The sequence below is a fragment of the Poecilia latipinna genome, unplaced genomic scaffold, assembly GCF_001443285.1.
Source record: "Poecilia latipinna isolate Pla-1442-1.1 unplaced genomic scaffold, P_latipinna-1.0 Scaffold268, whole genome shotgun sequence".
In the NCBI taxonomy this organism is placed as follows: Eukaryota; Metazoa; Chordata; class Actinopteri; order Cyprinodontiformes; family Poeciliidae; genus Poecilia; species Poecilia latipinna.
The window spans coordinates 40,082-65,630 of NW_015112884.1; the positions used below are offsets into that span (position 1 = coordinate 40,082).

A 25,549-nucleotide genomic window follows, 5' to 3' on the forward strand; every position below is an offset into this window, starting at 1 on the left:
CCTGGGTCACAGATCCGTATAGGACATCTCGGAAGCTGCAGCTGCACACTGACACAGAGAGGTTTTGTTCAGACTCCGGAGCAGCTCTAAAGCTGGTTGGTACTGAAGTATAAACCTACAGGATGACACAGAGTAGTGACTGCCACTGCGGGACTGTGTGTCATGAATGTGCAGCATCCTCCTCCTCTGTTGTTTTATCCTCTGTACCAACAGAATAGCTACAGTACTTCTGTGTTTGTGCAAGATCCAGATATGATCTGTGCAGAGCTGGACTAGAAAGTACCAAACAGTGCTTTGCAAAAGTATTTATAACATTTAAACTTGTTTACATTTTGCCATATTGCAGTCACAAACTTTTGTTTTTTGGGGGGGATTTTTTTCTGCTAGATTAATGCCAAAAACCCAGTTACCTCACCCGCCTGTGGAGAAATTCTTTTTGTTGCTGTTACATACACTACTCTTTGCAAACCTAGTGCTCCTGTAAGCATCAGTTGTCTTGCCACAGATTAATTGTATTTAGGTTTGGATTTTGACTTGGCCATTCCTTACATAAATATGCTTATATTCCATAGTAACTACCTAATAATATTTATGGTTACTATCCAGTTTATGGTAAGTGAAAGTCTATGATTTTCTTCCAGGACTTGTGAATATTTAGCTCCATCTGTCTGGACAACTTGATACTGCAGCCACCATTTCTGACAGTGGGGATAAAGTGTTTAAAGCAATAATCAAAGTTTTTTTCTCCCCACACTTAACATTTTGAATGTAGGTCTACCAAATACCACAAAAAAATTTCAAAAGCTAGGTCATCCTACATTGCAAGATCTGATTTTAGTCAATCTGATCTTAAACCCTGTACCGTCGTTTGGTTGAGTTAAATCTATAAATCAGTGGATTATTCTCTGTTTTCATTGTTTGCTCCCTTTTATTTGAGCAATTCTGCAGCCTTCATTAGGTGATGTACTCTTAATTAAAATGGTTTACATCTTCAAAAAGAAAATCATAAGTGGGCCGCCAGATTCAAAATAATCTGCAAACTTGCTAATGGCCAGATCATTTAATTATTATTATGGACCCTTAGCTTTATTTTTTGTTTGCAAAAAGTTATAATTTAAACACGCAAGCATTAAGAAATCACTAAACTCACTAGTGTAAGCAGTGTTTTAAAATGACCCTGCTCATTATCTTAATCTTTTTAATCTTTTGGAAAGAGAGAAAGAGAGAGAGAGAGAGAGAGAGAGAGAGAGAGAGGCCAATTTCAAAGTGTCACATTATAAAGACAATTTTATTTTAAGTTATGTTTGATATATACAGCATTTTTATAACAATTGAAAGTAACATTACTGTGCAATAAAAACCTTACTGTACAATAAAATCACACTATATGCCTGAGTTGCATACATAATACCGGCCCTTTAAGCAGCTTTTGAACCTTCTGAGTGGCAGATCATTCATATAATGTCCTTAATTCCTTTCTTAACTATAATTTTAAATAAAAACATTTTTAAAAAAATCAGTAAATACACTGATTTTATATTTTCCTCATAATACAGTTTATGCTTTCCCCCCCAAATTATACAAATTAATTTGTCATATTCTTTATTATTTCAAGCCTTTCAGTCAGTAACGGCAGCATAACAAACAAAAAGAAATGAGTCTGGTTGTGCTAACTTCATACACAACTTCAGTAAGTACAAGCTGAAAAATACTTTTAAGTGTTGTTATAAGTGTTACATGGTGTGGTTGCTTACCGCTGCACAACTGATAGCGATGCTGCTAATGTTAATTGGCTGTAGCAGATCATTTAGCTTGAGATAAGTGACCTGGGGCTGTAATTAAACCTGGTTTGGCCGCCGCTCCTCTCAGCCTGGGATCACCTCCACATGCAAACAGTGGTGGGTGTAGCCTGTCAGGCTAGTTAGAGAGAGAAGTTCAGCGTTCAGTTTCCTCATTAAGAGTTTAGCTAAAGGAGTGATGCTTCAGCTTAGCTTCGCGCTCAGGATACAAAACTTCACCGACAACTTGGCTTACTTTCGGCTTTATCGTTTTCTGCTCCCCGATGACTTCCTTTATCTCAGCCTGGATTTGGAGTGAGAGATTCTGGCTTCCCGAAAATGTGTCGTGGGCAGACCTGGAGCGCCCGCCAGCTGGAGCGGAGTACCCCCGACTGCAGCATATGCTCTGCCATGCCTTTCCTCTGGCTGTCGGGGTTTTACTGTTTAGGCTGCTGTTTGAAAGGTGAGCTCCTCTGTTTGTTTTCCAGCTCTAGTAGTTGTTGTTTTTTTTTTTAGTTACACTTTTTCTTCGTCCGCTACTATGCTACAGCTCCGCGGATAGTGCTTGCATAGAAACTGTGATTCATGCGGACTAAAATAAAACAAAATGGAAACGGAAGCCGCAAAAAAGTTGCTGCTCTCAGGAATGTGAATACATGAGTCATTTTTTTCTGAACAGTGAAAAATCTCTCTGTGGGCACGTCTTCTTCTCCATTTCAGATGAGTTACTTAAGTTGTTTTTGAGGAAAAATTCAGTTGAACAACTGCGGGATTAGTAAACATCCTTTTCGACATTAGCATTCCTGTGAGATGATGAAACAAAAAAGATTTCATTGGGCTCAGATGTTGCCGAGACCCTGCTCTGCCGAAAACAAACGACCGAAGGTTGTGAGACGTTTTAAGTGCAGTTTATTTTGGGATCCACATCCAGATTGCAATTGTTAAGAATTTTGTTGATTTGAGAAATGTTAATATTTTGATCAGGAGTAGCTCCAGCAAAACGGCCATTACTTGTTGAATAGAAGTGATTAGCTTTGAAACATGTTTCTGTTTTGACAGAAACATGAAAATTATAGACAACTTTCTTGCCAACTTAACCTCACTGTAATTACAATCAACTGGCTTGTATGCTATGGATTTTGAATTTGAATCTATTTTTGGCAACTGGATTGATCTGAGTGGAGTTTTGATTGTGTATCAACACTATTGAATACTAATGCTGGATTTCAGTGGCATGGAAAATTGTGCTGCGTTAGTTTACATCGCCTTTGTACATAAACGTAACTCTGTAGTGTGCAAAATTTGATCCCCAATGTTGCCATGGATTTCTTATGAATGCGTCAAAAAATCTGCAGCTGGAGCTTCACAGTGTTCATACCTTTCATTTTCACAGACGCTGCGTAAATATTACAGCAACTATCAAATTTTAACATTACTTAAATTTATGTAGCCTATCATAAATGCTAAATTCAGGGCAAAACGTGACATGTTCTGTCCTGAATTGGCAGAACACCGTGACTACCTAAGCCTGGATCTCAAAACACTGTTCAAACCGTGCGTGCATCAAAAGCGAAACACATACCTAAAAGATATGACGAGGCTTGATTTTTTTTCCACAAGATACATTTCCATTTTTTCCATGCTTACAGGATCTGGTTTTTTTTATGGTACACAATACAGAAAGCAGTTGGCAGCCTGTTTAGTTCCTTCCCAAAGGCATTTTTGTAAACCTGTTCTGTGTAAATTAAAGTTTTATTGGAACCTCTAGGAATCTTGCTAATCCGCTGCATGATTCATAGACGCCTAGGGCTAGCTCTGACTGGATGAGCAAATTTAAAACAACATTTGTGCAAGATCACAAAAGTGGAGGCGGAATACCGTTTGGCACAAAAGGCAATTAGCTATAATCTGCGTCATTCCTTGACAAATCCAGCATTTGATGGTCAATTAAAAATCATGTAGTACAACTGTAAAAGTCTCATTGAATCACCTCTTTTGAAAGTAGCCTGCTATTCCGGAATAGCAGGCCGTTGCCATGCTGAGATGTCATGGTGCCTCTGAGTTTCATTCAGAGCAATGGCCAGCTCAGCCAGAGGATCCTGTGACAAGCGTTAGCGTTTTGGCCGGACTCGTCCCTCCCAAACTAGTTTCCCATTCTCCCATGACAGACCGACACACTCTGCTCAGGCTACTAGGTGCTACATTCTCCAGGCTTTTTAGCACATCCCTGTGTCTCCCTTTTTATAGCCTTTATTCTGCTCTCTGTCGTTGACAAATGCAGTCATTCCTTTCTAATGTGTCATTATGGGCAAACTGTAATGTAAATTACCATGGCATCAAATGTCTCTCTGGTTGAATGTCTCTTTAATACCAAACGTGTGTGTGTGTCTGTGTGTCCCCACCCTCTGGTTTTTGCCCCTCTGTCTGTGTGTACACAGGCTGGTGGCCAGACCCTGTGCCCGCATACTTCAGATTCAGGCAGGAGCGCCCCGGCGAGTTCAGCCCAACGCTGTCCTGGAGAGGCTCTATCAGTCCAACACGGTACATAAGGGTTGTGTTTGTTCTGTAGCCTCTGTAAACTCTGCAGCACAGTGTTATTGCAGCGGTACACACCACCACAGGCCTAATGACATGCTCAGTAAACACCTCTTGTCGTATGAAATACCATTGTGGTTTTACAAGCAGATGCAGTACTTTGGAGGTAAAGTCCCACTAATGCTGTCCTCCTTAGTGTCCAGACACGAGACAACTGGAGGGACTCTCCAAGCAGCTGGACTGGGAGGAGCGGAAAATACAGAGATGGTTTCGTATCCGCCGGAACCAGGACAGGCCCACCACGCAGAAGAAGTTCTGTGAGAGCATGTAAGTCTCAAGAAAGACGGCAGAGTTGACGGCTCAGAAATATAAAGCATTTTCTCAGAAACCTATAGTTTATATGGAATCATTGCACACAATATTTTACTCCTTGTGTAATGAATCTCTTAAGAAAAATTTCAATTTCTCTTTCTGAGATGACTGGGAAGATCAATTGCACTTTTACGCAATATTCACATTTTTTTAAAATGTGCTACTGTAAAACTTCCCTAGATTTTTGACACAGCCGAAATTGACCACACCGATGACGCTGCTTGTCTGCCTCAGTTAAACGTTGCATCACTCTTACCGTCACATGACCTAGCAAATGCCACGAGACCAAAACTCCTCTCTCTCTCTCTTCTTCTGAAACGCAAACGGCAACAAGATGGAAATAAACAATTAATTGTCGGCCCAGTTCTGCTCCTCAGACCGACGTGTTAAAAAAGTAGCAGCAGAGTCAGCTTTTTGTTGTACAAGAAAACTTGTTTCTACAGGGCTGTTGCTGTGGAGAACCCTCTTCTTCTGAACAGCCAGCACTTTGTCTTCTGCTAAAACATTTCACAAGGTTATAGCGTACAATCGGCCTTCTTGACAAATCTTCCTTGCACAATTCTTGCAGAGATTCTGGTTCCCCTCTTATGCTCTTCAACATTTCTGTGTTTATTTGACACAAGTTACGTTTTTGAATCACTGCCCAGCTGAAAGACGCGGTAATAATTACCTATTTTCAGTTTTCTGGCAGACGCGACCATTATTTTGATTCAGACTGCCGTGCTCTGAAAAGACTCCCATCTTCCTGTCCTTCATGAACAGGCGCCTGGGGCTTTTGAGAGAGAAATGATGCCACAACATCTTAGACCCAACGACGTGCTTAGAGTGGGCAGGAAGTGTTTTCGCTTTGTTTCACGCCAGACCTGTTTGGAGGGTTAGTCTCAGTTCCTTTAGAAATAAGGGAAGTCCACATTTACAACAATATGAAACAGGCTGTCTTTTAATATTTCATATTAAAATATTGTCTTCTCAAATATCATTAAAGATCTCCATAAATGGTTGTGCTGGCACCTGGAGCCCCTGGTGGGGAGAATCAAGACTTTTTGTAATGATACTTTTTCACTTTTAATTGAGTTTTTTTCTCTCAACATGATGGGTTCAAACTCAAATATTTCAAATTATTTAACAATTGGCAGAATTGGAGATATTTTGGTAGCAATGTGCTTGAAAATCTTGTCACAGTGTAATGATAACCCATCAGGACCTTTAATGCCATTTTAGAAATGTCTAGTAATCGCCCGCTAAAGGTAGGAAGTTTTACATATTTTGTTACAGCATTGTTTCCATTTTTGTCACTGCAGGTGGAGATTCACCTTTTACCTGGTGATTTTTATCTACGCCATTTGTCATTTGTGGGTGGTAAGTTGAGCTACGCCAAAGCGTTCATGCAGTTTGAACCTTTTCACATTTTGTCATGTCACAAACACAAACGTCTGTGTATTTTACTTGCATTATATACATGAGACTCCAACACAAAGTGTTTATACTTGTATGCAGGCCCCAAAATTAAATAATTTCAATTGTACCAAACTCTTGGCAAGGAGAACATTATAAGACACAGCCAACACACCCATCATAAGTTTGAAAAAACTCCAGATTTCCACAATTCAGGTGGAAGAATCTGTGAACAGAACAAATATAGAGCTCTGTAGATATTACACAAGAACCCAGAAATCTGTTTTACTTTAAGGGGTAAAAGCAAAGTTGGTTCTGGCCCATGAAATTTCATATGTCACAAGAAACCTAAGAGCAGAACTGAAGAAATGTTGATAAAAGGACATGTCTGCATTAACCACAGCTGTGTGACCAATCAGAAAATAGTTGGATGCCACCAAACCAGCACTAAGAGAAAAGCCCAGGTGGAGAGATTAAATTTTTCGGTTCTGTCGGAGTGTGTAATGGTTTTTAGTCGTGCACTCCACACATCATGGAGAAGCACAGACGGTCTTACCACAAATTCTGTAGTAAGCACAGCAAACGTGGGTAAAAGGTGCGCTAGTAAAGGACAAAATTTAACATTTTAGCTTGCATGCAACAGGCGATGAGGAAGTACTGTCACAAAAGGGAAAACATTTACTGTAGGAAGAATCTGGGAATATGCTGTACTTTGTGTTGACTTTGTGTTGGAAAAAGACATTTGGTTACGCTTTGTCTTAATTAAATTTTCTGAAGAGATTTGTATAATCCTGATTTGTTTGTTTCCTCCTTGTCATTTAACTTTGCTCCCATTTACTGTCTCTGCTAGTCACCCTGGATGTGGGATACCAGACAGTGTTGGCACAACTACCCTTTTCAGGTTAGCAGTTCTATTTTACTGCTAATTGCATAAGCGTCACATTTTGTGCACTTCTTTTCACAGTGCTTCTTGTACATTAGTATGGCTGCATATTTATCAAAGGTGTGTTTGCTTCTTCCCCTCCTCAAAGCCTCTAAGTCCTGGACAATACAATTACTATGTTGCTGAGCTGGCTTTCTATTGGTCTCTGATGGTGTCCCAGTTCACAGATGTTAAACGTAAGGTGAGTCAACAACCAACACTATTGTGCTCCCGTCATCACTCGTATTGTAACTAAAGGTGTTTGTTCCTAGAGGCCTTATTTTAGTTTGTTTTGTGTACTATGCTTCTTACTTTTAAACCATTTGTATATGTGTCAAAGCATCAAATGTTACCAGCATAAAATCATTGATCTTGATTCTTGTAGAAATAATAATAAAAAAAAATGTTAAATGCAAAATATAATGGTAAATTAGATTCATCCATATATACTCATATGGAGTATATGAGTATACTCATATACTCATGAAATATTTTGTCAGGCAATTGATTTATCTGGTTGTGATCTTGCACACAAATTCCAAGAAAATGTGCGTCTTTAGTCTCTTACTAAACAAAAGTTGCCTACAGATATAATTAAAAAAGTTATTTAGCCACTTTTGGTATTTTGATTTGTTTTTCTATGTCTCGTTTTAAATTCTTGAGAACCCTTTATAGTTTACTTTTTTCTGAAAGATGTCATTGTGACTCTTCCTTTTGTTGACTTCTATTATATTGCTTTGAAAACATCACTTCTGTTGTTCCTTAAATTTGCAGCATGTAACTTTTATAAAAAAAATATACATATTTTTTTACATATTTGTTGAAACTGTGATGGCACACTGTGACAGTATGGCATGAGACAGATAATCTGTGTGAAAAAAAAAAAATCATTCTCCTCTGCCTTCTGCCCGTTCTCCCAGAGCTAACTAGAAACAACCAATCAGAGCTAAGATGGGTCTTAGCATTGTTAATCACAAGCTCTTGTGGTGCTGCTCATTCCCCCAGTCCAACCCTTGTTGTGAATGCTCAGGCTAGTTAGCATGATGGTGGATAGATGGGTTTTCCTGTAATGGTAAGTTGTTTCTCTGCCATTAACAAATTGTATACACATGGCCCACAGATGACATCATTGAAACCTTCTTCCTGATTCTTTTTTTTTGTTTGTTTGTTTGCTTTTGGTCGGGTGCAGCTCATTTCTTTAGAACGCGGAAGGAAGAGGCAGAGATTGATCTTTTCACAGATAAGCTGCCTCATAACATAGTGTTATGACATGATGACAAGTTCAACAAATGTGTAAAAACATTCTTCATAAAGGTTACGACAGTTTTAAATATCTCAGGAGTTAGATTTTATCTTCAACTATATCAGAAAATGTGTATCTTTACTTGGGTAGATTGGCTTCACATGAAGGTATCGGCCAATCTCCCAAAACTAAGGAATTCTGTGCCAATAAATCAGCTGGCCGGTGGACATTTTATGAAACAGTTTCTGTATTTTGGATCATTATCCTGTTGAAAGTCCAAGTGAAGACCCACTTTAGGTTTTGTTAAAGACTTCTGGATGCCATACCCTTTAGAAGAAAAATATTACAGAACCTCCACTATATTTAATTGAGCATGAGGGGATTTTCCATATACCCACCCTGTATTTTATGCCAAATCCTGCTGAAGTGTTACTGAAAAGATCTTTCTTAATCTTATCAGGCAAAAGTACACAGTTGGAGTTAAAGTCCCTGTGCATGCTACTCATGATTACGTTTGTGATAATGGGTCAGACAAGGCTCCCCCCCTCCCCCCGCTTGTATCACTCAAACAAACTTGTGCCTTCTCATAAAGGGTTATTGGTTGAGTTGAACTTTAGCCAGGACCCAAGTGAATTAAATTAGGTAATTAGGTGAATGACTTGTTGCACTTTTATAGTGCAACAAGTCATTCATTCATTTATGCACATATTCTCACATGCATATCAGATGGGCTGTGTTAATTTGGAGGATTTTTGTGTACATAACCAAAATACAACTATTTGAAAAGCCAACTGAAACCATGTCAAGTGCAACAACTTCACATTGAACCATGTTTCCTGCTTTCTTTGTTTTGGTGTTAATCAGTAACTGTTGCATCACCTCAGAAACACCTGATGTAGATGTGATGATCTGGATATTTTATGGCATGCATGAAGATCTTCTTAGAGATTGCGCTAGACTTTTTTTTTTTTTGCTAGGAAGTCTTTTTTTAAAAAAAAAGAACATTTCAGAAAAACTTTTATGTAGATGGGGCCTGAAAAACTTGATTACATAGATCTACCAATAGTGTCTTTGGTTATTTGTATAAAAGAAAGTGGTGTCAATAGGGCACCGAATCGAACTCTGACCTAGTGGCCCACATTCTGCAACATTAAGCCCTGGTTATCGGCATAATTTATGCAGTTGTGAAATACTTTATTTAGGCATAAACAGCTGCAGGGGTTGCCTGCAGATGAGATGATTCATTGTTGCATATGTTGTAGACTTAATTTTGTGGATTAAACGATCTGTGATGTAAAAGCTGTTACCAGCCTCTCTTTAGGTCTCTGCAAATCTCCAACGTCCTTTTTTTAAACTTGAAAAATGAAGATGACTCCAAGAATAAGATGGGCACAAACATAATTCCCTGTCCTAAAAATGGGGAAAAAAAAAAAAAAAAAAGTACATAGTTGGAGAGAACCGTTTTTTTTTTCTGGATAAAAAAGTCTTTTGAACAGTTAAAACAAGATGTTAAATCATTTCTATTGAGTGCAACTCCTTGCACAACCCCCAGAAGTGACTGCAGCATCAGAGAGAACAAGTCAAATGTGTTTTATGAAAAACGTCCTCTGAAGACAGATCTAGAGCTTTATGGGAGAATGGTTGAAATATGAAAACTGTACAAGCTTCCCAACACCCTCGTCATAACACTGTCGTAAAGTTTAATAGTGGAACTAGTACTGGCGATCGCCAATACCAGCAAACCACAACAACAAATCTGATTTGACTTTTATTTATTTAACAGCTTTATTTTCCTTTGGATTTAATAGACTTAGTTTTATAAGCATTAACACAGCTTAACCCAGCTTTTCATCACAATACCTACTGATTTACCGATTTATCGCTCTGTTCTTATTTGTCCCGTCTCATTGTGACGATGGCAGGATTTCATGATCATGCTTGTCCACCACCTGGCCACCATATTCCTCATCACCATCTCCTATGGCAACAACATGCTAAGAGCTGGCACTCTGGTGATGTGTGTGCACGATGCTTCGGACATCTTCCTCGAGGTAAATGGATCCATCATCAGCTGAAACATGACTTTAGCTGTTGACTCAAAATCGAGGAATTTGATTCATCATTTCTGAGAGCTTGCTCGTCTTGTTTCTCAAAGGCAGCCAAGTTGGCCAACTATGCCAAGTACCAGAGGCTATGCGACAGCTTGTTTGTGGTGTTCAGCATAAGCTTTTTTCTCACTCGACTCGTCATTTTTCCTTTCTGGTGAGAGTTTATCAATGCACTTTAAAATAAAAAGCCATTTTCTTTTCTTTTATTTAATTAAATGCATTATTTGGTTGGTTTTGCTTGTAGGATTGTTTACAGTGTGCTGTTTGAGAGCTGGCAGATCATTGGGCCATATCAGGCCTGGTGGCTGATAAACGGGTTACTGCTGGTCCTGCAGACTCTCCACATCATCTGGTTCTACCTCATCGCTCGCATTGCTGTCAAAGCCATCTTCAAGGGAAAGGTTTGTCTACATCCTAACGCAGCAGCTGCACTAAATTCAAAAAGTATTTATGCTTTTTTTTTGTGCATTTTAATGTGTCAGGTTAGCACAAAGTAGTGATTGTGAGTAAAATAAATATGATTCATGGTTTTGCTCAATTTCTGGTTGGCCTTTTTCCTTCCTGGGCTTCTTTTGGTGCTCTTCTTATCAGTTTAGGTTGACAAATTTTTGAACATTTTTGTAATACTTCCTCTATTTTCAGATGAATTTACACTAATATGAAATTGCATAAAGTTGGAGTCCATTTAATTAGATGATACAGAATTATATTTATGGATATGGGAGTTAAAGGCTGATTAAGCATACACCCCACACCATTTTTCAAAAAAAAAAAAAGTATATTATTTGACGTCAAGCGCATAAATTTGTTGCTTGAATGTGAAAAATGTGAGGGCGTGAAGGCTTTAGCTAAACTGTAGCACGGATGCAAACCTCTCATGCTTGTTTAAACAATGCGTCTTGTTACTGCCATCTCCAGGTGTCGAAAGACGATCGCAGTGACATAGAGAGCAGCACAGATGAGGACATTTCCGCCAATGGCAGTAAAAACTGTCAAACCTCCAAACTGAGGGACAGCAACCACACCGGTGTCCTTAATGGAGAAACTCATGACCACTGAGGGGATCGATGCTTTATTCCAATCATATTTTCTTTTAGTTATACAGGCAGGAATCGCTCTACACCTTATTACGATGAACTTTTAATTATTTTTCCTACAAATAGTTCTAAGATGTTAAACTCCAAGGTGAGTGCACAGCCTTGGACACTTGAAATGTTTACGTCTACTGTTTTTCTCACAAGTACACGAGAACTATATGAGAATTGCAGCAACCGGGGAGCTGCTTACAATGCTTTATGCTTGTAAATAGATTTTCTTGTTGACAACGATGACTGCTGTGAAACAAATCACTGCTTCCAAAGTATTTGTTGTATGATAGTGACATATGCTTCTGTGCTTTTTGATTTAAATTGTCAAACATCCCAAAGTTTTCTTGATAAAAGTGCAATAAGTGCAGTGATTGTAGTGCTGGATCTTTCCTTTAATGAATGGCAGTTTCATCTGCCTCAAGTTATTAAATGTTCTTCATTTAAAAGGTGACACTTAAATGGATCATTTGCTGAAGTAGTTTGCATAAAGCAAAACCAACACATCCCCTAAGTACACGCTTTTTACTTTTAGAATGTACTTCAACGTATAGTGTGCTGGTCCTGCTTACGTAACCGCATAATCTTGGGTCTACAGGACAAAAAAGTGTGAAAAAACCCCCCAAAAAAACTCTGTAAGGGGGCAGATACTTTCTCAGTGTTGTAAATGGATGGTATTTGTGTCTGAGTGTCGCTTGAGGTTTTTGGGTGTAATCCTCTCCTCAGTATCTAATGTTATGACATGTATCCAACATTTGAAGAGCATCTTCGCTGAAGTCATTGTACTTCAGGCTGAAAGAGGAGAGAATAAATGAAGTTAGATTTTGATAACATGCAAAACACATATCGAGTTTGCCTAGAGTTCATGATTCAAGTGAGGCCCAATGTACTTTAACTCCTTCATGTTTTGTTTTTCTTTCATGACTTGGACAATCGCAGGGACAACAGCGTCAGTGAGAGAGTTGTTTCTCAGCTCCAGGAGTTTCAGGGTATGACTAGCTCTGAGAGCAGCACACAGGTCTTCAACACAGGCATCTGTCAATTTGGTCATTTCCACGCTGTGTTAAAGAGAAAACAAGTAGATTCATAGAGTAGTGCACTGCAAGTGGGTTTTGGGGAGGAAAAAAAAAAAAAAAACAAGAGCATTTTGTTTTCTCCTCATTAGCTCACCTCAGTTCCTCCAACAAGCAGTTTGGATGTGCAAGAGCATCCCAGAGATATTTAACGCCTTGGTCTCCCACTTTGTTGATGGCTAAAAGTAGAGATTTGATTTGACATGTCCCATTTTTAAGAACTGATCCCAGTTCCTCAAAGACTGCTGTGGTTAAGTCGCATCGTGTCAAGCTGCAGAAACGGTCAGAGGACAACAACAGGGCTGGTTAGTGAATATTTACAAACATTATCCTTTTAAAGAAATTACATATTTCATGTTCCTCAAGGTTTGACATGAAATGAGACAAGTTTCTTGTTTTTGGTTGGGTAAGCTTACCAAAATTACTTATTTTTGTTAAGTGGCAAAGCAATTAAATTGATAATTATTTTCTTCAAAATTTACATGTGGAAATGTTTTACTGCAACTTCTCAAACACCAATTTCTTGTATAACAAAGAAAACAGTTAAGGTATCAGGAAGAGTATATCTGTACCTAAAAAAAGAAAACTAAAGACTAAGTTAAAATAAATAATTAGCAATGAGCTTACTTCAGGATTTCTATGGGGCAACTGGGTGATTTGAGGCCATGGCAAAGCAGCAGCGCCCCCTCCTGTCCCAAACTATTCAATGACAGATCGAGTTCTGACAGAGAGCAGTGTTCAGACATGAAGACCTCCTTCAAACTGGAGCAGCACGCACCTGTCAAACCGTTGTCAAACAGTCTACAAAACAGATTAAAAACGTATCACTTTTACAAAACCAAATTACCCCAGATTACCGAAATTAAACGGAGCCGATCTTGGTTTTATGACCTTAAAACGGATTCATACCCGAGGCTCTGCAGTTTACAAAGTGGCTGTCGGAGGGCTTTGCATAAGGCTTCAACTCCACTGTCACCAGCCATGTTCTCCTTGAAGTCAATTTTTGTCAACTGCGATTGACCAGAACACAAAGCCGATGCAAAAGCCTCCATGGACGCTGCAGTCAAATTACAGCTTTGAATCCTGTTGACAAGAAAAGTTGATTATTTGACAGAGTGGACATGTTGAAATATAAATCTGTACTATTTCAGAACTTACTGGAGCTCCTGTAGTCTGCAGTTTGGACTGTGCATTGCTTCGCACAGCTTTGCGAAGCCCTGATCGCCGATTGGATTAAACATCATTTGTAAAATTTGGAGATGGGAGGCTCCCGAGGTTAGCAGGAAGGCCAGGTTGTCACAACAGGCCGCAGTCAGACCACAGACATTAAGACTTCAAATATCAAAACACAACAACTCCAGTTATGTTCTGTCTTTTCTTTTGAACAATATCTACAGTGTTACAGAAGCATATTTGCCCACTTACAAATTTGTTTTCTTTATTTATTTTTTTTTATTTTATTTTTTGTTTACTGTTTAGTCGCAGTTGAAGGTTTTGGATCAAACAAATTTCAATATCAATAGAAAGCTGGGTAAAAACGAACACTTTTTAAAATTACGATATCAGTTTTTAAAGAGAAAAAAGATATTGAAAACAACCTGGCTGTTTTCTTTAAGAAAAGCAATTGTCCAGTCACACTAGAGGGTTTAATGAACTGCAGGTTTAGAGTCATGTCAAAACATTTTAATCAAATTTCTGCTTAAATTTTGACTAGGCTGCTGAAAAATCTTCCCTTTGTACTTTATACTTGATTCAGAGCAAAAAGCAGGAACATTGTCCTGCTGCATCACCCAAGTGAAGAAGAGCGCCCCCTTCAGTCAGTCAAACAGTTTGATTGTTGTACTTTTTTCCCCTTTTCTAAAATGCTCAGAATGTTGTAAAATTTAAACACCATCAATATGTGTTTTGGCAACTTGACATGGAGTTTAAGTCAAACAATTGATTGAGAATCTAATTTATGTTAATGTATGTGACAAAAAAAGTGAAAAAAAATTGATGGGAATATTTTATCAGAATTGCATCATCAGCAACAAAAAAAAAATTTTAAAAAAAGATTTGTCTTACTTTAGTCCATGTAGCTTGGCCTCTCTTAATCCCGCACAGAGAATGTCCAACTTTTCATCTCCGAGGTTGGAATGGGAAAGCTCCAGCTCTGTGGTGACGCCCATGCTGACAGCTGAAGCCAGCAGAGGGATGGAGTCTTTATGAATGGAGCAGTTTGACAAGCTGCAGGAGACGGCATTGCATTTCATGTATATGGTGCTGTACACATTGAATGAAATACGTTTGTTATCTTTTAAGAGCACTTCCCACTTACATCACAGTATGTGACAAACTCACAGACGGAGCCAAGACCTCCATCATCTCTCTTAATATTGCTGTTCTGGACATGCTCAACTTTTCCCTTTCACCCAGACATGTGATCACATAATTCAGAGCTGCACAGTCCTGGAGGCTCAGGTTTTCATGAAAGATGCACGGGTGTGCAGGAGGGTTGAGGATTTCCTTTACCAAACTCTCGTTCTGGGCTTGATGCAGCAAATGGAAACATCTGTAGTGTTCAGATTTGTTGTATTTCTTCAGTGTTTTCTCTGATCTGCTTTTAAACCAGCTTTTAAAACATTTAATCTGATCAGAACTAAACTTTCCCAGTAAGTCTTCCAGCAATCTGTACTGGACCGGCTCAGAGAGCCCCGACATAAAGAAATCTAGAAACTTTGAACAACCTTTGTGATTATCCAGCATCTTCTCCGCATCTCCGTGTGTCGACGGGTCCAAAAAAAAAGCCACGGCCAAGACAAACTCCTGCATCAGTTTGGAGTGGAAGGAGAGCTCTCCTTCACCGTGAACTCTCAAGAAACCATCCACAGAGGTAAGACTCTGTTCAAAACCAAAGGAATCAATGGCATGTTTGGAACAGCTTGAATGTTGGTAGTGGAGGCAGTGAGATGCCATTCTGCCAAGAGCCAACACTAACCCTCTGCTGCGTTCTTTGTTCAGTGAGAGAGACTGAATCAAGTGGACCAAAATATCCACAAATAGCTGAGACAAAGTCTCAGAAAGTTTGGTACATGAATCAATAAGCCGCTTGTAAATAGAGCAGACTGTCCAACAAAACCTGGGAGAAGCACAGAAATCATAAATGCCCAGAGTTCTTTCCATGTGCAGAAATGCTTCACTAGCTGCAGTGGGGTCAGGGAAGAAGTTGTTAAAGTAAACCTCTCTTTGCGGTTTCTGAAACCCCAACACATCCATCCGAATCCCGCCGAGGAACTTCACGCCATCTGTGGGCCTGGTTGCAACAAGAAAGGCGGCTCCTTTCAGCAGGGATCCGTGAAGCAGACTGGCCAATAAGCAGGACACAGAGACCAGATGGTAAGGGTCAGAGGTCAGGGTGTGGGATGAGGGGTCCAGGCTGTGCTTAAACTCATCCAGACCATCAAATACAAACAACACGCCATCAGGCTCCTCTGTAACCAGACGTGTGAAGTTTGGGGGCATTTGAAGCTGGCCTTGTTGGATCAAAGTTTCCAAAGAAAGTTCATCTGTAGAAGATCCTATTTTACTAAACTGGAAGTTGAAAACATGAGAAAAGTTTTGAAGGCATTCTCCATTAGCCCAATCGACAACAAGCTTGAGCAAAGCGGTGGTTTTACCAGAACCTTCTGGACCAACCACTACAACAGTTCTGGTCTCACCACAGAGAACAGTCCGGATGGCGTCATCTAGGAAACCCAGGTTATCATCCTGAGCGTCGACGGTGACAGGTACGTACTTCCGGCTGTTAATGACGCTGGCAGGAGACTGACCACCGAGAATCGTTGAGGTGTTTTCTGTCTTCAGGATGCGAGTCAGAATATCAACTTTATCCATTCTGATAGACATCCAGAAATAATAACAGCTAACACACAATGAACGCAGCTTGAGGGAACAGCTAACACCCTTTTTGCTTGCATGCAAAAATAAAAGTTCATGCGTGATTATTTGGTTTTTCTATACCTCGAAAAACTGTCCATGAACGTGTTTACAAGAGTTGTACTCTGCGGAGGAAACGTAGTAAACTTCGAGGGACAGTTGTTGGGGAAATTATCCTAGCCCAAGCCACATTTTCAGATTCATAGCAGGCCATCATCATAAAACGGAAAACCAGGAAATGTCGGAGGGCAATTTTACCCGGCACGCTGTCTTACAGGCAATATGAGCCTCTTCCTTCTTTTAGTTACTGGTGGGCAGAGCCTTGTACACCACGCTGCAGCAAACAGAAAGGGGCGGGGACGGACCACTGGCAGTCTTCAAGTACACCTCACCTTTCTCTGTGTGGCAGGAAGAAGCCTGCAGGCTACACTTGGATGAAATTACAGTACAGGAATTGTATTCCTAATCCACAAAGGGGCGCTGTTTACACATTACCTTCTGCAATGATGACCCAGAAGTTCATTGGATGTTCCTGCTAGGAGTTCCAAAACCATCTGTTTGACATTTCCTTTTTCTGCCATAAAACAAGTTTGTTGTCATTCTTCTTTTTGATATAGAACTAAAGTACAATTTTAGGCCATTTTGGCAGTAGCCTGTCATCTACTGCTGGCGACAATGTTCTTATCTCCTATTAGTGTTTTCTTTATTAAATAACAAAATCTTCTTTTTAATACGTATCTTAGTAGACTTGGGAAACACTCCTCCATGGTCCAGATGACATCATGGTGGCCTATGTCTGTGTGCTTGTTAGTGCTGATTCAAAGAAGAATGGGAGAAAAATGGGCTGACTAGAACAGACGAATCAACAAGAAGGGAATCTAAATTTAAAAGCTGCTTTTATTCACTGTAACGTTCATTGTGTCTTTATTTGTCATTGAAAACGTGTATAAAGCTTTGTCTTTATTTTTGGCTCTCTGTATCTACAGTACAAACCAGAACCAAGGGAGGAAATGCCAAGAGGCCAACTGGGTTATTAAAAATGTATTAGTTTGACTAAATTGTGTTTAATGTGTTGAACAAATTGGAACTCTAAAATGTGCTGAGGTGATGTTGCATCAGATAAATCAAAATTTGACAGATGGAGAATAATTACAAGTTCTATGTAAAGTCCAGCAACTCCGTGTTCTTAGTTTGCTTGTTTCCATTTCTTGTCAACGCTTCATAGCAAACACCGAAAGAAGGTCAAAATAAAACTGCTGAGGAGTTTCTCAACTGTTCCAGATGTTGAAAACCAATCCATCTGACTAAGAGAGATAAAGAGACAAATGAATCCCTATTTTGTTCAGAGACCGTAAACATTCACTGACCTGGCTGCAGATACTCTCGTCCTGCCCTGATTGACACTGTTTTCTGGTGTCAGAAGCTGCAGGGACCCCAAACGCCTTCCTCTTCTGAATTATTCTAGTTTTTCTACCAGACTATCCTTAAAACTTTCTCAGACATGAAGAACCTAGATTATAGGTGAGAAGCTACAAGAGATATTGATAGACACACTTTGATAAAGTGAAATCTTCAATCTTTAACCTTTGATCTTTAACTCAGAACAAAATCAGCCGTTAAATAGATAGAGCTACATTTCAATAATTGCTTCTAAAAAGACTGAAGTGGTAAGTATGGTCATTGTGAGATTCAGATTGTATTTCTGTTTCTAGGATTTAACAATAATAATAATAATAATAATAATAATAATAAAACTTTTGCAGAAGAGAATGGATTATTTTTCTTTCATGTTGTGAAAAAGCATGTTTTCAACTCAATGATATAAAAATGGATGTAGAAAATATTAGTACTTCATTCTGTTTGTAAACTCAATTAAACTGTTCAAATAAAAATGAAGTGATAACAAAACTACATTTGTTAAAACCATATTTAAAAACTTTTTGGGGTTCTTTAACAGTTACAAAGAGGGACATGTTTTTAGAAAGATAAAATAAAGAAATATTAAATCACTGGGGATTTATCACAATTATATGCACTTCACTTTAATTCCCTTTCATACTTTACTCTGCAATTAATTTTTGCTCCGTGCCTCGTCATCTGCTACAGCATCCGAAAGATTTTGCTCATGACTGTACAATAATTTTCATTTATATGAGTAAGTATGGGAAAAGTTTCACGTGTCAGTCTGCAAAAACCCAAAGGTTTTGAGTCAACTCAAGAACAATGCAAGACGTAAACTTACTAGTAAGCAGGACTTCTTAGCCCTGAGGCTGCTGTTGCTAATGAACAATAATATTTCAGCTGCTGTTGTCATGGAAACGTCCAAATTATACAACCATGTAAATTTTTTATTTATTTTTATTTTTACTGTTTAAGTTTTGTATCCAGCTTTAACGTGCCAAACTGTTGCCTGTAGTTATGCTCACCTTTTTGCAGATGTTAGTGAGAAACAGGACATCCTAGCTGTGGTTAACATGATAAATCTTTTTTAGAATGGATTTTAAAAGTTTATTATTCTTTTAATAAAGTTTTATTCCTCTAAGACCACTTTTTTTACTTGTAGAATACATCAAATGAACAAAATTACCTCACATTTTAACTAATACGGTAGCTTAACTGATGTAATTAAAGGACTTTTGACCGTTTACACAATTCCTACTCATAGATTAAGATAAATAAGAATAAAATGTGTGCATATTGTTACACAGTTTTTGCTGGTGAAATGTTGACAGTGCTCTGGAGTTGTGTGAAAGTGGACGAGAATTAGCAAAACATTTTTGTCTGAATGTTCTGATGCTTCTGGATAAATTTGCATGTTGAGGACAGATTCCAATTAAAGAGTGGACACTTGACATCATCCCCCTGGTATCTGTCTGCATAAATAACACTTTATAACAGAAGATTGTAACTGGCTGAAAGCTGTGCAATTGAGGAAACAGATAGCTGCAATACATCTGCACTGCACACGCCTCACATTTTGCTTGTGCTGGTTACCAGAAGCATCTTGAACTTCATTTATAAGGCAGTGTAAAAAATAAAGAGTAACACACTTAATTTGCTGTAGAATTCTTTATATTTTACATAAGTATAAATAAAACACAAATCAGTCAGTCAAGAGTTTTATTTGATGCAAGCGAGGCAGTTTTCATTAGTTCTGGACTCAGGTGTGTCATGTGCCACGCTGACAAGGACGTGTTGCCTCACAGAGGCAACATTGCTGAAGCCAGTAATTATAATCCTATGTAAATTAGTCATAAATATTCTAATGAACATAATAAACCGTAACATAACTCAAGAAATAATTAGATTTAGATTAGCATATCCCGTCGTCCTAAATCTGTATTTACAGCAAAGTTTAAAGATATTGAGAATAATTACGCACAAGCGCTCCAAAGAAGAATTTCAGACTGATGCTATGCGTTAATGTTATAAACTGTATGCCAAAGAAAAATGGCTCAAACGGTTAAATAATTAAAATAAGTTTCAGTTTTTCATATTTCATATTGATCACGTAGTTTATTGGTTGATAACAAAGCAGAACAGCCGTTTCTTTCCCTACTCTCCTTCCTCCATCTCCTCCTCTGGTGCAAACCTTTTCCCCGGGTGTTGTCTCTTCTCCTCGGCGTGACTTTTGTTGATGTTTTCCAGAAAGTCGAGCAGCAGACTGGTCTTACTGCAGCTGTCAGAGTCCAAAACGTCACACGGACTGCTGGTGCTTAATTCCGGACTGGAGTTATCCCAAAAGCGTTTTCCTGGGTGCTGACGCTTCTCCAGCTCGGACATATCTTCCTCTCCGTCCTCAGTCCAGTCCGCCTCACCGTCCTCATCTTCGAGAAGACGCTTACCGGGATGCTGGCGCTTGCTGTGCAGCACCAGATAGCGCTTGCCCGGATGCTGGCGCTTGGAAAGTTCGCTGAGCACCACGACGGGACTGTCGGGAATGTGTCCCGTGGTGGAGCGCTTCCCTGGATGCTGCCTCTTCTGGAACTCCGTGAACGAATGCATTTCGTCTTCGCGCTTGCCGGGGTGCTGTCTCTTTTGCATATCCCAGAACTGCTCGTCGTCGACCACCTCCCTTCTGCCCGGATGCTGCCGCTTCTCCAGGTCCTCGAAGTATCTCTTGCCGGGATGCTGTCTTTTTGTCACCCATTGTGGTTGTGATAAAATCCCATCTGGACAAAAAGTGTTGAGGACTTGTTTAGTATTGATCTAATACCGACTGAGTCTATTCTAGCATAGACAAACTGCAGCGAGATGGATTTTACAGTTGGCGTGCGCCGTGCGTAAATTACGCACAAGACAGCATCTTACGGCCCATATTTCCCCAGCTCTATTCCTCCCTACCTCTTTAGAAACAGAGAATGCAACAACATTTTGTAATTATTCATGATTTTACGTTTGAGGGGAAAAGTAGTTCCCAGTTCCCAGGAGGCTTAGGTAACAGGAAATAATATGTAATGCTGGATTTAAACAAGTAAATACACATTTTAAAAAAACCCCAGCATGACCGTATGATGCTGCAGAGTCAACTTTTTTTTTTTTTTTTTTGTTGCCGAAAAATATACCCAAACCATGAGCTTCACGCACCATTTTTACCGTCTCCATCCTGCAGCTTTTTGAGAATAGACCGTAAGAGGAGGCTCTGTGCTCTCTGTAGCATGAGGTTGTCTATGGTGGTACTTCGGTCCATCTCATCCTCAGCAGGGAGACCCTGTCCATCACACACTGCCAAATTGCAGATCACAAAAGATGCCAGGACTAGAAGGCTTGCCGACTTCATGGCTTTATTTTTTTTCCACCCTCTACTAGAAAAAAAAAGATTCCACACAAAGTCAAAGTTTTATTACAAATCATGCTTAATTCATGAAGTCAATAAAAGATTAATGATGCACGAGTTGCATTGTTTGCTTCTGGACTTTCAGAAACAAACAAAGCTCATTTACAAGTGCGAGACGCACAGTAAACCTGATGTATCCAGGTAAGGTGACCCATAATCTCAAATCTAGGATTCTGAAAAGCGCCAGACTCACATGAAAAGTATCCAAATTCTCCTCGTCCCCACCCCGAGGCACCGCTGGCAGCGTTGCTAATGGTTTCTCCCCGCTTCTCGGAGCTCTCGGTGACCCTTTAGGCCAGATCCTGGAGGTATATGAGCTGACAACTTCTTCGGCTCTGCTTTTATACTTCCCGGTCACTGTCGTCACACAATCCCAGGAGTAATTTTTCAGGATCTCTCGTCCCCACTGATGTCACCAAGTCGTGCGCAACTGGGTTTGGTGAATGATCGCCCCTACAAGGACTGCTTCCCAGTTTAGATTTCGCGAAACAAAGATAAACCTTGCACTTAGGGAGGATGGGTTATTGTGGGATTACTTTTTTTTTTTTTTAAGAATTTAAGTTTTTACTTATTGATTTTGCGTGATTGCATACTTTTCATTCAATCCGTCTTTTAAAAAAAATCTAGTTTGCCTCTTCTCTTCCAGACTTTCACCTTTTCATATTTTTTCTTCTTAAGGAATCTAAAGGTCTCCTATGGCTGCAGTGAGATGAAGACCATTTTTATTTATTTTATTACTGTTTTTTCTCCATCTAAACCTCAAAGTCAGAGGAAGCAGTGGGGTGAGCAAAACCCATCTGGCTCTTTAGCACACAGAATTCACATTTAGTCACGATGCAGCTCTGCTGAATGCACCAGAGTCAGGGTCTGCAAGCTTCAATGTGTGGGAGCAGGGGATACTGAGGCAAATAGAACAGGCACAGAGAAATAATGCAGTGTGGAGGTTTCTATAACAGCTACATATGTTTTACTTTCTTTTCATGTACTTCAAAACGAACAAAGTTTCAGAAATATCAGTCAGATGTATATCATCATATTCCATATCTTTTGTAGAGTGGAATTAGACATGAGACTAAATGTCACTAACCAGTTTAATGAAGAAGATCTAAACATATTCACTTTGCAAAACCGGGTGTACCTCTTGGACTTCTCACATTTAGTCATAACCACAAAATGATCAAACAACCAAAAATAGCAAATGATGAAATGGATTTTGAAAAAATATACATACCATTTACAAAATGTGAAGAGTGTCACTTTTACAGTCAGCCATCTTTCCTCAGCTTCCCCTGAAGAAAATCTGGTGCAACCAATGCACTCAAAAGTTACAGAAAATAGAAACAATAAGTGAACAAGAAGCACCATTAAGTTTTAAGTTTAAAAACGACATCTCAAGCTCTGACCGCATGTTTTTATTCAACTCATCTGAAAATGGAAGGAGGTTTGGTACAGTTGCAAACCTACCAACACATAAACTGACGGGCAAGAAGAGCATTAACCAGAAAAGTTGCTGAATAACCAGATCCTCCAGGTCAAGGTTGATCAATCTGCTCTTTATGGAAGAGAAACAATTAGAAAGCCATGCCTGAAAAAAAGCACGAGTTCTGCTTACAGTCAAAATTGTGTCTCAACTCGCTATTGACTGAAATAAATATGTTCTCATTAAACGCATGGAATCTAGTCTAAAACAATATTTTTCATTAACTCCATACTTATTTCATCAATCTTTGTTGGTGTTTGATTTGGGAACATTTCATCTCATGTCAAGAAATTTGTTTGCTATTTCTGTGGAGTTTAAGATGAAGCTTAATTGCACAGATGCTGTTGTACACACACACCATTCATCTGACATGGGGGCTGATGTATCTGCACAGGGGGGCTGAAGACTGAGAAATCATATGCTGCAAAGCAGCAGGAAGCTGTCAGAAATTGGGTCTGTGGGTGGTGGTTGGTGTGTGTGTGTGATGTTTTTCGTACTGAACTGGTCTTTGGTACATTATCACTTTTCTTGCATACAGTTGTTGCTAAGATGCACATTTGTTGATAACAGTGTGTGTCCCCCGCAAGAAAATAAATTATTCTGTTCGACTTGGCTTCTTGACTGGATCACTCCAAAACCTTTTGTTATGATCGGTAGGTGTTTGGACTTTCAGTTTCTCTTTTGATCTTTTCTTCATTGTTTATTTCCTAACATCGTTTTAGTTTATCCTTTGTGTTCGTACATTTATTCTTTATTTTTGGTGTTTTGGATTTGTCTGTTTAGATTAGCGTTGCTTTTAGTTTACTCCTTGTATTAGCTTCAGATTTTTCCACATCTCTGTTTCATCTCATCTGCTTAGTTTCCTCCTTCCTTCAGCCGTCCAGCCTCTTTCTCAGCACAACTTCCCTCATTCATCTCATTCTCTTCTGTCTGGACATTCCCTCAGCTACTTTCCATTCACATCTGATTGGCCCTTCTGGTTCCTCTTCCTTGGCATATTTAAAGGGGAAGTATCATGCATATTTAAAGCACATAGTGCACCAAGCAAGACCAAGCATATAGGCACCATGGAATGGCTGCCATGGGAAATTCAAGGATTCCTCAAACATGCATGAAAGAATCGAAGCGACATTGCAGGTATGTTTTAATAAAGAAATAACATAATAAAATGATATAAAGCTAAAAAAAAAGAGAATTTAATGGGGCACACACCTTTAATGTTTTATTTTTGCATGACTCTTGAGGATCATTAAGATGTTTCTATACAGATTTGAGACGGCACCTTGCCTTCTTCTTGGCCAGAAGTTGTTGTTACTCTCCGATTCTTGCCCAGACACTTTTTTTAAAATTATTTATCATCAAAATTGATCTCATTAACGGAAAAGTATCACCTTCCGGTCCAATCGTAGTAGATTTACCTGGTCCTGTTTTTTTTTGTTGTTTTTTTTGGATTTTTAAAAATTTTTTATCCTACTTCAAATTGCCAGTTTAAGTGATTTCTTTATTCTACAGGTCTGGAGCAAGAAATGTGGTAATCTCATTTAAGTCACGATTTAGGAAAGTTGGCGACAACATGTTCCAACAGGTTCTTTGAAATTGTTTAGTTTTCTCCTTAACTTAATTCTTCACTTAAATTCTAATACTCAAATTTATTTAATCGCCTGAAATCCAGTGATCATTTATTTAATAGGCTACATAAATATAATAAAATGCAGACATATGTAAAGGAGCGAATACTTTTTTAAAGTGCTGCAGGCCTAACTCTCCATCATGAGGAGTCAGTCCACTTTGAGGATGAAGAACTTCATAGCCACACACAGTCAGGGCTGAAAATAAGTGTGAATTGAAATGACTGTGTAATTCTATAATGACTTTCTGTCAGGGTGCTGTCACATCCAATATTTCAAAGAAGTTCAGACCTGCTTGGTTGAAAACATCAGAGCCGTGGCTGAAATGATCCAGTAGTAGGTTGTGAAAATAGTTTACATGGCAAAGTCATGTTGACTTTTTCCCGTGAGGAAAACAGAGCAGTCTTATATGTATGCAATTTTAAATAAGACAAGTTTGAAAAAGTAAATCAAGCTTACAAAGTTGGGCTTAAAGTAAAGAGTTTGAATAGCACTGTGTAAAAAGTCGCTTGGATCTTTTACACTCCATAAGGAAACAAGGAATTATTTCCTCCAGCCTCTCTCTGCTTCTATTTGAACTCCTTTGTCTCGAATGAACACACAAAGTGACAGCAGTGCAATTAAAACATATCTGATCCGTGTAGGCGTCCACCTCCTTACACCTGACATGTAAGTCACCACCCTCCTAAGAGACCAAGTGTGTAACAGTACACTCCAAGGATCCAATTAATCTCTCAAGAGAGAGTGCATTGTTGGATTTTACACCGGCATGGAAAGCCAGTATGCGCCACGGCGGATGAAGGCGCTCTGGTTCTGCAGGATCTGTTCCTTCAAAGTGATGTCTTTCTTTAAAGATGTAGAACAATCGAAGCAGATAGCGTGAATGCAGCAGGTGTAGCAGCAATTAGGCTTTTTCTTCCTTAAGTCACCATATGGCTGTGATTAAAAGACAGCCTCTTTTTTACTTTATCCATTCTGAAAGATTCCACACACACACACACACACACACACACACACACACACACACACACAAAAAGAGTTTCTGAACTCCTAGCAATTGGTATTCTGGTCACTGCATGATGAGGAGGAAGAGAAGTTAAGAGTGCACGCTGTGCAGTGTGAGAAAATGATAAGAACCATTAGCGCTTTGTCTGTTTATTCTATAGTGTTGAAATATA

General features: G+C 39.2%; 3 protein-coding genes across 4 annotated transcripts; 1 reads left to right on the forward strand and 2 right to left on the reverse strand.

The window, feature by feature from the left end:
* Positions 1 to 1,813: 1,813 nt before the first annotated feature.
* Positions 1,814 to 11,809, forward strand: LOC106948004 (ceramide synthase 5-like). Its single transcript, XM_015033402.1, has 10 exons — positions 1,814 to 2,241; positions 4,217 to 4,319; positions 4,510 to 4,640; positions 5,987 to 6,044; positions 6,931 to 6,981; positions 7,112 to 7,204; positions 10,168 to 10,296; positions 10,401 to 10,507; positions 10,598 to 10,754; positions 11,272 to 11,809. Exons 1-10 carry the CDS (start codon positions 2,063 to 2,065, stop codon positions 11,410 to 11,412), a joined length of 1,149 nt encoding a protein of 382 aa, XP_014888888.1. The 5' UTR covers positions 1,814 to 2,062; the 3' UTR covers positions 11,413 to 11,809.
* A 3-nt stretch (positions 11,810 to 11,812) lies between these two features.
* Positions 11,813 to 16,815, reverse strand: LOC106948002 (NACHT, LRR and PYD domains-containing protein 12). Its single transcript, XM_015033399.1, has 8 exons — positions 14,829 to 16,815; positions 14,576 to 14,737; positions 13,670 to 13,843; positions 13,421 to 13,594; positions 13,139 to 13,312; positions 12,609 to 12,782; positions 12,329 to 12,496; positions 11,813 to 12,230 (listed from the first exon to the last, which is right to left on the reverse strand). Exons 1-8 carry the CDS (start codon positions 16,394 to 16,396, stop codon positions 12,161 to 12,163), a joined length of 2,664 nt encoding a protein of 887 aa, XP_014888885.1. The 5' UTR covers positions 16,397 to 16,815; the 3' UTR covers positions 11,813 to 12,160.
* A 2,717-nt stretch (positions 16,816 to 19,532) lies between these two features.
* On the reverse strand, positions 19,533 to 21,588 carry trh (thyrotropin-releasing hormone). 2 transcript variants are annotated; one of them, XM_015033404.1, is made up of 3 exons: positions 21,457 to 21,588; positions 21,014 to 21,228; positions 19,533 to 20,598 (listed from the first exon to the last, which is right to left on the reverse strand). In XM_015033404.1, the coding sequence occupies exons 2-3, from the start codon at positions 21,204 to 21,206 to the stop codon at positions 19,982 to 19,984; spliced, it is 810 nt and encodes a 269-aa protein (XP_014888890.1). In that variant the 5' UTR covers positions 21,207 to 21,228; positions 21,457 to 21,588; the 3' UTR covers positions 19,533 to 19,981. The 2 variants fall into 2 exon arrangements, with proteins under 2 accessions (XP_014888890.1, XP_014888889.1); XM_015033403.1 differs by having other exon boundaries at positions 21,014 to 21,231.
* Positions 21,589 to 25,549: the final 3,961 nt, after the last annotated feature.

What these genes read in the sequence shown, in the direction of transcription:
- LOC106948004 (XM_015033402.1), top strand. Translation starts at nt 2,063, where the DNA reads ATGACTTCCTTTATCTCAGCCTGGATTTGGAGTGAGAGATTCTGGCTT. An exon ending in TTTAGGCTGCTGTTTGAAAG is followed by an intron (nt 2,242 to 4,216) that starts GTGAGCTCCTCT and finishes GTGTGTACACAG; the next exon opens with GCTGGTGGCCAGACCCTGTG. An exon ending in GGCTCTATCAGTCCAACACG is followed by an intron (nt 4,320 to 4,509) that starts GTACATAAGGGT and finishes TGTCCTCCTTAG; the next exon opens with TGTCCAGACACGAGACAACT.
- LOC106948002 (XM_015033399.1), bottom strand. Translation starts at nt 16,396, where the DNA reads ATGTCTATCAGAATGGATAAAGTTGATATTCTGACTCGCATCCTGAAG. An exon ending in TGCAGACTACAGGAGCTCCA is followed by an intron (nt 13,595 to 13,669) that starts GTAAGTTCTGAA and finishes TCTTGTCAACAG; the next exon opens with GATTCAAAGCTGTAATTTGA. An exon ending in TGCTTGTTGGAGGAACTGAG is followed by an intron (nt 12,497 to 12,608) that starts GTGAGCTAATGA and finishes TCTTTAACACAG; the next exon opens with CGTGGAAATGACCAAATTGA.
- trh (XM_015033404.1), bottom strand. Translation starts at nt 21,206, where the DNA reads ATGAAGTCGGCAAGCCTTCTAGTCCTGGCATCTTTTGTGATCTGCAAT. An exon ending in GGATGGAGACGGTAAAAATG is followed by an intron (nt 20,599 to 21,013) that starts GTGCGTGAAGCT and finishes CTTTTTGTCCAG; the next exon opens with ATGGGATTTTATCACAACCA.